Source organism: Rosa chinensis, chromosome 7, assembly GCF_002994745.2.
Source record: "Rosa chinensis cultivar Old Blush chromosome 7, RchiOBHm-V2, whole genome shotgun sequence".
Classification (NCBI taxonomy): Eukaryota; Viridiplantae; Streptophyta; class Magnoliopsida; order Rosales; family Rosaceae; genus Rosa; species Rosa chinensis.
The window spans coordinates 36,888,721-36,901,657 of record NC_037094.1 but is presented as its reverse complement, the minus strand read 5'-3'; the positions used below and the strand labels follow the sequence as shown (position 1 = coordinate 36,901,657).

General features: G+C 37.2%; 1 protein-coding gene and 1 long non-coding RNA gene across 2 annotated transcripts; both read right to left on the bottom strand.

The window, feature by feature from the left end:
- Positions 1-597: 597 nt before the first annotated feature.
- On the bottom strand, positions 598-5,849 carry LOC112179267 (tryptophan N-monooxygenase CYP79A68). The gene is made up of 3 exons (XM_024317633.2): positions 5,423-5,849; positions 4,726-5,318; positions 598-1,463 (listed from the first exon to the last, which is right to left on the bottom strand). Exons 1-3 carry the CDS (start codon positions 5,784-5,786, stop codon positions 834-836), a joined length of 1,587 nt encoding a protein of 528 aa, XP_024173401.2. The 5' UTR covers positions 5,787-5,849; the 3' UTR covers positions 598-833.
- Positions 5,850-9,925: 4,076 nt separating this feature from the next.
- LOC112175239 lies at positions 9,926-10,679 on the bottom strand. The gene is made up of 2 exons (XR_005802648.1): positions 10,498-10,679; positions 9,926-10,336 (listed from the first exon to the last, which is right to left on the bottom strand). It is a non-coding gene; the product is annotated as an uncharacterized LOC112175239 (long non-coding RNA).
- Between the last annotated feature and the right edge of the window lie 2,258 nt (positions 10,680-12,937).

The window sequence follows — 12,937 nt, the reverse complement described above, 5'->3', positions numbered from 1 at the left end:
ATTTTTCTTGAGCATGAAAATTACAAAGTTAATTAATGAAGTTGTAAAACATGGTTATAATTATCTTGAACCACCTTAATAACATTTTTTTTTCACATGAAACCAGAAGCTAAGAGATGCAAAGAACCTCCTTAACTTGTAAAATAAATAAGAATGAATATTTATTGAAAAAAGAAGAAGAAAAGAATGAATATTACAAGAGAAGAGGGACAATGTCATACCTCCCAAACAAGTACAAATCCAAACGAACTCCAATCGCCGAAAATGAAATTTTGGCAGACCAAATCAGTCTCTATTACAAAGAGCTTGGCAACAAACTTAATATTACTTGACTGTAATCATTTTCCAACTCTACAAATATATACCTCCTTCAATTAAGATTAGTATTTAGCGTGACTGCAAAAAAATAAAAAAATAAAAAAATAAAAAAATAAAAAAATAAAAAAATAAAAAAATAAAAAATGAAATAGCACCCTAAGGGAGAAGAAAAATTATAGATCTGTGATTAGTACTGCAGCGCGCTCAAACATAGTTTGAGACTCCAAAGGCAAACAAAACAAACGTAGACATTAGTTGTAGAAAGCATAAGGCCGGATATTATTTGTCTATATAAGCAAGCTTACCTCAACCCCATACATACATGCAAAATGTTCGAAGCTAGCCTCTGGCATGGCCAGAGATATCTGAGCTACTTCATCATAGCATGCAAAATGATGGAATAGCTAGCTTCCTAGCTAGTACGTACTGCTTGATCATAGTGATCATATTCTTAATAGGGCTAGCTTTATTTATGAACTAGCCAAGGGTTTTATATGCGGTTTACTCTGGAACAGTTAAATCAGGTACATAGCAGCAGGCAAGCGAGGTTTAGCATGTGCATACAAAGGATTGAGCTTGAAAAGGGTTTGAGCCTCAGTGAGGTCAATCTTAACCACCTTAGGTGGCATGCTCCATGTAAACCCTTGAAGAATCCTAGCAAGGAGCATCACAGTTATAGTAGTCCCAAGCGTACCACCCATGCAACCTCTCCTTCCAGTAGTAAATGAAATGAACCTCAGATCACGTTCTTCCAACTCCACTTGTTGACTGGCATCTCCATTTAGATGACGCTCAGGATCGAATCTCAACGGGTTTTCCCAGACTTTGGGGTTGCGTCCGAGGCCTAAACGACTTAGAAGAACACTACTGCCCTTTGGGATGAAGTAGCCTGCTACTATAGCATCAGCAGTGGAAAAATGGGGAAGATTGAATGGTGCAACTGGATGCAGCCTGAGCGATTCTCTTGCACAAGCCTTTATGTAAGGGAGATACGGGATATGAGATTCTTGAACAAGCATGTCGATTCCCACTATCCTATTTAGTTCCTCTTGTGCTTTTGTAAGCATCTCAGGTTGGTTCAGCATTTCTGATAGAGCCCACTCTGCTATATTGGAGGGATTATCCACCGTGGCAAGCTGTAGTTCCTGTTCAGAAAATATATACATATATAGTTATATATGTCCATATGAATTATTTCTATTTCATGTAATTTAAAACTCTTAACCCACCCCACCCTTACATATGTCAGTGAAAATCAAACCCATGATCTTTACGATGTTGGAATTATAACTTACCAATAGGTCATAGCTCACCGAGTCAATTTATGTTACAACTACAAAAGAGTTCTTGTTAAAGGTAAATAAGGTTCTCATTAGAGCAAAATAGGTTCATGTTTGAGTAATTATGTCATAAAAGTAATAATTGCACATATTTCGTATCCATATCAAATGACACGTAATTGTACACAATTTTTTACACTCCTTCTGAGCCCTTAAATTTTAAAACATTCATCGATTTAGATTAAATGTGAGAAGGACATGGCATTATAATTATTCTCTAACAAAAATAAATAAATAAAAGTGGATTAAACCTTTTTTATTTTTATAAAGAGTAATTTACAAAAGTAAATAATACTGAAATAAATAATACAGTTAAAGAAACAGAACATGCAACACCAATTACCCTAAAAGAAAAGGAAAAAACCATGGTGTTCATCTACGTTTAGTAATTTTCATACCCTGCCCTGAAATCAGTTTAAACTCATTCCTCCTAATTATTAAACCCTTTATTGAATTTTTTCCAATCTTGTATGTTTTTTTTTTTTAATTAAGGGAAGTAGTATATTCATCACAAGCCAGAATAGGTCGTTACATATCCTTCCGCTGTCATTTAAGGACATAGACAGACAAGAAGACAGTAGTAGTACCCACAAGTGGTATATACAAATAGACCTACTCATTATACAGTCAAATACGTAGAGGTTGCGGAGACCCTCCTTTGGTACTACTCCAGAGGCGCTAGAGATATATAGAGTACACAACGGTGCTTAGTTTCCTAAATACAAGAAATTTATTGTAATTAGACAAAACCAAAAACATAGGGATGGGCCTAGGGCAAACACCCAAGCCCACCATAGAAACCCAAAAGGCAGCCCAGAGAGGAGTGACCCAACCAAGTCCCATCAAGGTAGCCTTGACTTGACCCAGCAACCACCGTTGTACCAGAAGCCTCTGATGCACTTCCGCTCGCCGCCTTGACGTCATCCGGACCACACCGCCCCAATGAACATCGTCCAGACCACGCCACCATGACCCATACCGCTCCTAACACTGGATTACTCGATCCAACAACTCACCGCCCCTGCCTCCTTCGAAAGCGCAAGTCGGCGCTGTCAAAACGAGTTCCTCCAATTCCGGGCAACACGGCTACCGGAATATAGAGACGACCACCATAATCGCTACCAAGAACAAACCCTACAAAAACCTTGATCTAGCCACTCCATCCCAAGAGCTACATAGGTAATCATTTAAATCCCGCCCAACAGCAAAGCTATGAGGCTTCGGCGAGGCCAAAAGGCCAGCTTAGGCCAGGGCTGCCGTCGGACGAGCATGCTCACAGAGTCTTGAAGCCGCCTCCTTAGGGTTTTCTCAGAGAGAGAAACGTCCCAATCTTGTATGTTTGATTTTACCTATTTCTTTTTTAACCTATATCTAGACTCTTACATGTTGAGTATGATTATAATATCTCCTTCAATTGAGATTAAACCATGGTCACTATGTTTCCCTTATTGAATTAGTCCTCAAATATTTGGTCTATAATATTCAAATGTACCTGATATTCATTGTCTATGATAGACTAAAATCACAAGATATCCAATTTTGTTGTACGTGAAATAGAAGAAATCAGTTTCCCAATTGCTAAACAAATATCTCATTCTAATCTTTGTTGATGCTTCCCATAATCCTCCCTCAACTTGTACGGGATTGGAAATTTGGTATTTTTGTCCCTTGTTGTGTTCTTCTTTGTTTGGTGTTAAGGGAGTTCTCAACATACGTAAAAAAAGTGCACATGGGGCGATTCTCAGATCATCATGAATCTCAACTCCAATATTTAGAGTTTGGGGATGGAGCTTAGGGACGGAGATATGGTGTTCGTTGTTCTTGTTGTTCTATCCTTAATTCTTTTTCTTTTTTATTGTGCTCTATTTGTTTACTTCCAGTATATATTCTTTACGTTTGTATTTTACTTTTCTTCAGAAAAGAAAATTTTATTTATTTTGTTTGAAAAATAAATTATTATTATTTTGTTTATTTATGTCAGGCCATTCTCACATTTAATCTAGAACATTGAATGTTTTAAAATTGAAGGGCTCACAAAGAGTGTAAAAAAATGTGTACAATTTTGTGTCCCTTGATCCGGATTCATTATAATATTGTACAATTTTTTGGTTTGAAAAATTCTACACTATGTTATCATATGAAATACATGCCTTTCAAAAAAAAAAAAAAATTGAAATACATGCAATTGCCACGTTTAGGACTTGATTACTCAAACAAGAACCTATTTTAGTTTACCCAAGCTACAATCTTATTTGTCTTAATAAGGACTTTTTCCTATTTACGACATGAGTGGTGAAGTGGTAGCTAGTCCGATTCTATAAACTTTTTTATGTCTACCTATATGAAAAATGAAAGAACTTTTGTGAATCGGTTCAAAATAAAAATTGAAAATAATAATAATAATAATTAAACTATGAGTCCTCAAAGTGGTAAATATTACATGAAAAATGACATGTATGAGAAATGTTAACATGCCAAAACCTAAACCCTAAAGAATTAGTTTCACCTTTTTTAAGGAAAAAATTGGCAAATGAAATTTTATATTGAATGATTCATTGAATTGAGAATATACAATCATAAATGTCACCACTTAACTAACTTATAATATTTTTAAATCGATACTCCTTATGGCCTGATAATCTATACTAGCAACGTGCCCGCGTTTCTCGCGGGTGATATTGTGATGTTAATGGAAAATAGATCAACTAAAAAGAATAGTGGTTATTTATTTTTTAGACACAGAATAATGGTGGCTTGGCTATTTTTTTCAATTTACACTTTTATTTATTTATATTTTTTTAATTTGATAATTATGTTATTAAAGGTTATTATAGGCACTTCAAAATTTGGTGAAGCCCTTTGACACCAAAAGAGGGCCTCTGATTATAGTGGTAGAGCCAGATCAAAAAAAAATAATTTATAGTAGTAGAGATTTATTTATATTTTATTAATTTAATTTGATAATTATGTTATTGAAGGGTATTACAGGCAATTCAAAATTTGGTGAAGCCCTTTGACACCAAAAAGAGGGCCTCCAATTATAATAGTAGAGATAAGAATTTCTTACGATGATTTGTGCTTTGATTTCTTCAGCTGATAATAAAGGCTGCCCATCTGCACCTTTTAGAGAGACGAAAACATCGAGAAGGCAATTCTCCTCTACAGGCTCCTTGATCCTATTTTCCTTATTAGAGCACCTCCACTTTCGTACTCTCTCATCTATAATAGGGTCTTGATACTGCTTGATAATTTTCAAAGCATCCCTTACCTTTTTCTCATGCCCACCTATGTCAAAAGGTCTCAGCCATGGAAGGTAATCGGATACACAGAATGCATACGTATGCAAGAGTATTGTGAAAAGCGCAGAGACGTGTCTTTCTTCTTCAAGTCCTGGCCCTCCATCCTCTCTTCCATTGCCAAAGTACCTCGTGTTGAAGATCATCCTTCTTATCACACTCGTTGAGTAATGTTGGGTTGCATTTCTCACATTCACCACCGAACCATTCTCGTTGTTCGAGCATTGACTGTAGAGAAACTTCACAAGATTGTCCGCTTCATTGTTTCTCTTATCGACTAGCCACTGGAGTCTGGACTGATTCAACACGTCGGTAGCCAAAACTCTTCTCATTTTCTTCCACTGCTCTCCCAAAGGTACAACAACTGTCGGGTAAGGAGTCACGAGTAGTAAAGATTGGTATTAAACATACGTACACATGCAAGATAGACCATATTTAATTTATATTGAAACTTTAGTCTATATATACCTGTTGTCAAGTACCCACTACTAAAGTGGTGAGTAGCCATGGTAATGGGTCGTGATGCGAAAACTGCGTCGTGCTTTTTCAAGAATTCTCTGGCAATTTCAGGTGATTTGACTGCGATCACATGAACTTTTCCTAGTCGTACACAAACAATATCAGTGTTGAGATGTTTCAGAAGGTCATGTATCCATCTGTATGCTGGTCTGTTCCTCCACATCTCTAGTACACATCCGATGATCGGCCATGGGCTGGGTCCTAGAGGGAGAGGTGGTACTGGTGGGAGTACTACTCGTTTCATTTTTTGGATAAGAAAGCCTAAAAAGATGGATGAGGAAAAGAAAAGTAATACTGCAATAACAAGAATCATGATGAGTTTAGTGGTGACTGGTGCTATGATTTGCAGAGAGGCATAAAGAAGAAGAACGAGAGGCTTTTATTAGATGTGTCCGAAATGAATTGCATAAGGGATAAGACACACATTATATAGTGATTTCCTACTGCCCATAGAAGCGCTTCCGCACAAAAGCAACAATTTTGGAGTTTACCAAACAACCTCACTGTTCTCTAGAAGCACTTTTGAATCAAAAGCAGATTTCAAAAGCAATACCAAACTGGGCCTAAGTTGTATAACCAACTATGATAGGACATATCCTTGAGTCCTAACAGTATGGCCAAATAGTCAACTATTTTCTATCAACTGATGGGTTTAACTCACTTGAATCAGATCAGGCTATTTGAACTTTAGCCATAATAATTTGACTAGATTAGATTGTTTTGTTTTCTTTTTATTACTAAAAGAGCATCTTTTTTTTTTTTTTTTTTTTTATGGAAATAGGTCAGCCCTTTCATTAAAATTCAGCAAGCAGTACAAAAATGAAATACCCCTATGGGGTCGACAGAAAGAATTGTTCCTTAGAACCTCATGAAACCCTATTCTAGAAGAATAACATCCCAAAAAATCCCGAGTACACCCACCTTTTAGGAAATTCACGCACCATTATTCTAACAAAAACCTAGAAACCTCGAAGCCTACTTAAAAATGTTCCAACTAAGGCATCTTTAGCAGACTCTATTTTTGCTCCTTAGCTATTTTAGAGAGCATGTTTAATTTTTATTAATTTTAGCAGCTGCATCAGACTCTCCATTTTATCTTTTAGTTATCTCGCTCTTAAATATAGAGAGCGAGATGAGGTTCTCTATTAATTTTGTTAATATAAAACATTCATTTTAAGTCATTCTTTGTAATTTATAAATATATTTAAACTATATTTTATTCATTCAATAAATAATATAAATTTAAATATAGTTAAAATAGGGAGAACTGATACAGACGTATTTCTAAAGTGACTAGCCAAAATGAATTTTTAGCTAATTTGGCTTAAATTTGACTAAAAAATGGCTAGCATTGCTAAAGATGCTCTAAATCATATGATATTATTGATTGATGATAGTTGTCGGACCAAAAAGAAGAAATTAATGAGCAATTCATTAATTATAGGCCCAATTTTTATAAGAAATATTAGGTAAAAACACATTCATTATTTATTTTCAATTTACACCCAAAGTTGCCATGTATAATAGATAATATAACATTTTCTTAGTTCACGCTGCAAACATTTGAATTAATAAAAAAGGTAGTGCTATTCACACACCATTTTTCTCTATTCACACACCCCTCTATTTATCTATTACTTTGAATCAAATTTTTTTCACAAAATACCCTAACTACCCTCCTTTGCAATTTTTTTATTTTTTATTTTTTTTATTTGGCAAGTAAATTATCCCCAAATCCTAAACTCTTATTTTCCCGCAGAAACAGAGGACTTCAAAATACTTTTTCTTGAGGGGGTAGGGCTCAACAAGTTTTTTTTTTTTTGAAAGGAAGGGTTTGTGTTTTCTATTGAGGTTGATTAGTTTTTATGCTTCTAGTTGCTTTTGCTTATTAGTTTTTATTTTTATGAAGCAACGTTGTGGATTGGTATATTGGTTTTTGTTATTTTCTGCCAAATTATTTGGATAAGTCATGCTCTAATAATATACACAATTGAAGTATTTGTGCTGTAAACTTAACTTTGCGAGATGATTTTTCATCATTCTGAGATTAGAATGTGGAGAGCGAAACCATATCTACTACTGAAAATTAGTGTTACTTGGAAGATCTTCGTAACATAATCATAATATCTTGGTAGCAAAAAAATTGTGATTTATTGTATAATGATGTTTAATTCATGATTGAATTGCTCAATAGAAAAAAGAAAAAAGGAAAAAGAAAAAAGAAAAAAGAAAAAAGAAAAAGAAACATAATTGCAAGAGAGGGTAGTTAGGATAATTTGTAAATAACAATTGGATTAAAGAAAATAGAGGGGGTGTGTGAATAGCACCACCTAATGAAAAACAATATTACCAAAGTAAAATATGACTAATAAGTACACTAGTTTTCTAAAATCCAAATTTGTAAGGAAAACAAAATTTATAACCAATTAATTAAAAACAAAGATTGCTTAATTTCTCATTGGTGTGTTAGCTTTATTGCTTCTTTTGAATAGATAACCAATTAATCACGGATTCAAATTTGCTCACCACTTTTATTTTGTGGTGATATCATCACCCTATTAAAACTTGTCATGTCATATAGAATTAATTGAATACTTAAAATATAATTTTTTAATAAAACATCATGATAAACTATAATTATGTTTTATGACACGTGACAATTTTGTATTGAGTGGTGGTATTACCACCAAAGTATTGATGGTGAGCAAATTTGAATCCATTAATCATATAGTTATGAGGTATTTAAAACTTTATACCTTTTGTCAATGTATTAAAAAAAAACTCATAGCATAAAAGAACCTACCTACCATATAGCTATAGACATTGCTAATGCCGTACCTCTGGAGTGGGTAAGCAATGAAATTCATACCTTAAAAAAAAAAGTCATACCTACTACGTACTTCTTCTCTTTTTTTCAATCGTCACCTAAGTCAGGTGTTTTCACTACAACAGAAAACCTCATTTACGAGGAACTTGTTCCTCGTTGAAAACCCATGTAACGCCCCAAGCTGCACCTCGCCAGCTTGAGCACGTTACAGTGCCGTGAGACTCTAAAACATAAACCAAATGCTCGATTTACATTCTAGAGAACCGCAAGGCATTTTTGTTGATAAACTTTTCGTAAAACGAACAGCGGAGATTTTGAAATACTTTTGAGGTGAAAGCTTTTTGAAATTACAAATTCACTTTGTTCGTCTAGAACTTGTCATTTTCGAATGGTCGAGGACTAATAGACTTAACCACACAATGAACACTCAACAACAAGTTTCAGAATGGCGTGGATCAAGAAATAAAGATCAAGAGTACATCAGAAACTCGTTTACCGTCCGGAAAGGTTATCAAATTCCGCGCACCCAGCTCCGTCCGCTACAATCCCATTACCAGTGCACAGTACCTGCACATACACTGTTGTAGGGGTGAGCTTTCGTCCTCGCTGCTCTAAGGGACCTACTCCGGCTAAGTTTGAAAATCAACTAAAACTTTGTAACAATTTGGATTTGGGCCCAGTGTGAAAACAAAGCGAATATATATATAAGAACGACAAACTTAAAATATCATTAATCTTAAAACCCGATGCATGATTAGAAAACTACGTGCGATTTACCTGATGGCCTGGTTCCGTAGAACCAACATCTGACCTTACCAGTCACAGAGCGCCAAACTTAACACACTAGCTACACACACGGAACCGAGTCGTCATTGCGATTGCGCACCGTCCGACCGGTGTAGCTAACCTTCCGGAGGTTTAGGGGTGGCTAATCCCCAAGGAAGTCATCGACCACCTTTCCGCTCTCACACACCGCCATCAACAATCTTATACGCACGTTAACTTAAAAAACATTTCAAATTTGAACTACAGTATACTTTCATCATGCATCAAATAGAATCAAACATGGAAAACCATTAGCCAATAGAGAGTCCCGAGTCCCCTACCTGGATTCCGATGCTTTCTCTCACGTACTCCGAGAGTCGCGAACCTTCCGTTCCTCGGGTATTTGGAGTCCTAAGTTCCGACATTTCGATAGTTAATAGTCTATTGAACATATATTTAAATCTTGACGATTAATAAATCGTCCAACCAACTTTTCCTAGTTTGACTAGGAGTTGACCAGTTTGACCAACCGTAATAGGTTCGATAATTAACCCAAATTACCGAACGTTTTACTTGAAATCACGATATCGACCAATTACGACTATGTCGAAGTAAATCAAGCAACGACTTAATTTCAAACATATTAGGGGTACCCTAAATTTGCTAAGGCCACCCACTATATAACTTGATCTTTTTCACTTTGTCAGAACCAATTCATCTAGACGCATGCTTGCATATTTATGCTTTGTCATTTTCCACCAGAATAAGAAACATACTACAACATCCATCACCAAAATCAATTAACAACTACAATCTTAGCAAACATGGACAAAACAGCAAGCTCACAACATAGCCTTCAATTTCTTCTGACTAACTACCAATTTACTCTTCTCAAACACAACATCACAGCATGCATGCTACAAGGCAGCCCAGTTTCCAGAAGTGTAAATTCTCAGACCTTCAACAGAACCCAACTCACCTTGTGATCAACTAGATCGAAAAGGAACCTCGAATTGCAGGTCTGCTTTCCAATGAAGAACACAGCAAGCCGAACCTAACCTAACCAACAAACCCAGTTCGTTAACTTCCGATTTTCTCCAAGTACAAAACTTTGATTCAAGGTTGAGATTATACCTTTGTAATCGGAAATCTACGTCAATCGAGCCAAACTCAGTCCCCAGAACCCCACTGCCGAGACGGAAATGGTCATGAACTGATGATTTTCACACCAGAAATTCGATAGACTTCTCGATTGGAGACTAGGAGTGCAGCTGAGCAAGAGATGGAGCCCAAGAATGCCCGAAAAGCCACCGGTGTCAAAGAACACGGCAAGGCCGAGAGCAACCCAGAAGCAAAATCGTCAAAAGTTGATTAAATCTAAAAAATGATCATATTGGGATGTAGAGCATGACGAGGAGGTTTGGTTTCATACCACAAGCGGCTCTGTCGGTGGCTCGAGTCGCCGGAGTTTGCAGAAATCACCGGAGCAGACCCAAGGCTTTCCGTCGTCGAATCCCCGCTTCTAGTCGCTGCATGTAAGATCTGGAACCACAGGGACGTAGACGACACGGAGGCGAAGGGAATGGTGGGTGTGCGCCGTCGTGGGGTGGCCGAATGGTGGTGCGACGGCCGGGTTTCTTCTCGGGTTGCAGTGGCGTCGGGGTCGGAGAGCTCTGGTTCTCTCCCTCTCTCTCTCGATCATTCTTGGTCTTCCAACTGATCAAAGGCCTATATAGATTTGTCCATTAATCAATGGATGGCCATGATCAAGCGGTGGGGAAAATGGATGGCTAAGATTGCTCAACCAAAATTGTAATCAAGGGCCAGGGTGAAGCGGTGATAGATCAACGGCCACGATTGCACCGCAGAAAATCCTATTTCTTTAATTTATTTTCTAAGATCTACAACTTCGAAAAATCGATATAAATGGCTCGGGTATCCGGAAAATTCCCCGAAAATTTCCACAAACTCGTTGTGACATGTACTTTATTATCCAACTCCTAAATTGAGGATTTTACTTTATGAAAATTTCTGAAAATTTCCTCGAGCATCTTGACCTTTATCGAGATCGTTGAATAGTTTCGCATACGATCTCCGTTAAACTTGATACATTTTTCCGAGGCTCACAACCGACATTTCGTCGCTGTAGTATTTTTGCGAGGAAATTGTTTTTCGTCTTCAATTTGTCGGAGAATGCTCGTCAAGAAAAGCTTCAGCCACGAAAAAATAATTTCCTCGCCAAACCCTTTTAGAGATGAAATTAATTTGTCTCGCTGTTATTCTTTAGCGACATTGTTTTTCCTGACCCAAACTCATATTTTTCTCATTAAAAAAGTTCGAGGATTAGAAAATAGTCATTAAATATATTTTTCGACAAACTAAATGTAATACCCCGGAAATTTGTTATTAATTCCTAAATGTTTCTTGGAATTAATAAAGTGTTTGTTTGTACGAGTTCGTGGTTCGAGGGTAGAGTGGAATTATTTTCGGACGGATAATTATTCGAAATGCACGTTTTAGGGGGGTTACGAAGTTGAATTTTTATACGTAAGGATTTTGTGGAAACTTCCTTCACGAAAGTTGTAGAGTGCGTCGATACGAGTTCGTGGACATGTGGAAAGCTAAAATCGGAGTTCGTATGAAGAAGTTATGAAGGATTGAAAATTTGGGAATTTTCTATAAATATGAGAAAAATCTGGATTATTTCATAAATCCCAAATTTTCCCTTTTTTATGTTTTCCTCCCAGAACTCTCTCTGTTCTCTCTCCTCCGCGCGACCCGACCCGAGGCGATACCTGGTTCCCGACCCGACTCGATCTTCTCCGTCCGACGCCCACCGGTGACTCCACCACAGGTGTTGGACTCAGACTAGCATCGCCGTTCGCTATCTGGTGCTCACCATCGACAACAATAGCCGGAAGTAGCGGATCGGAATGCCCAAAGTTGGAGCTTTCAGGATCCGACCGGTTCTTCCATATTCTAGTGTCATCTGGGCCGATCTATCTCGGCTTGGAATCTACTCTTCCTCCTGATCATCCTCATATAAGCCTTGCATCACGATTTGGGGTGTAGAGAGCTAGATCAAGGTTTGACTTGTTTTGACGGTCCACAACGAGTCTTGGATCTGATCAGAGGGCCGAGATTAATCCAACTTCCAAGTTTGATCTAGGACAATCTAGACCGAATCTCGCTTAGCTCCAGGTATGAAAGTTGATCACCTCTTCATTTTGAACAAGTTTGCGGTTGACGACGTTTGCATCGGAGGTGGTTGAAACGTCGTTGACCGCCGCCGTTGACCATCTGCTAACCCGCCGCTTGTGGTGGCGAGTGGCAGGGCGTCCGGCCTTACTTTTTTGTATTCTGTTTTCATATTATTCATCTATGCATCGATACGGCCGTTTTGATATATTATAAGGTCAGTTTGGAGAAAGTTGATGCATGCTAGGGTTTCGATTTTATGAGTTATCTTCGGTTTGCAATCCGCGAGGATCCCAACGTTGGATCTTTGTATAATTTTGATAGGATGATCCCAAGGGCGATCCGTGAGAATCCGACCGTTGGATCGTCGTTTAAGTGTGTTATGAATCAATTGCTAAGTTAGGATCGTATTTGTTTAGGTGATTGACGGTTTGGTTGGGCGGACGGTTGTGATTGTGATTTTGGGCTGTATTGAAGACGCAGCTGGATTTGAGGTGAGTAAATCTCACGGTGTTTCGTTTGATAATTAGTTATGCTTTATTTTAGTAGATTTAATTGTTAGTATGCAAAATCATATTTATCAAAATAAATTATTTGTTTTAAAATATATGAACTTGATCGACAACGGTTCATGGGTCAGTTAAAACAATGTTTTGATATAAAATGAATTTCGA

Excerpts from the sequence above, each read along its gene's own strand:
- LOC112179267 (XM_024317633.2), bottom strand. The coding sequence starts at position 5,786 with ATGATTCTTGTTATTGCAGTATTACTTTTCTTTTCCTCATCCATCTTT. Across the intron at positions 5,319-5,422 it reads TAGTGGGTACTTGACAACAG|TTGTTGTACCTTTGGGAGAG; the intron begins GTATATATAGAC and ends CTTACCCGACAG. Across the intron at positions 1,464-4,725 it reads AAATCAAAGCACAAATCATC|GAACTACAGCTTGCCACGGT; the intron begins GTAAGAAATTCT and ends TTTTCTGAACAG.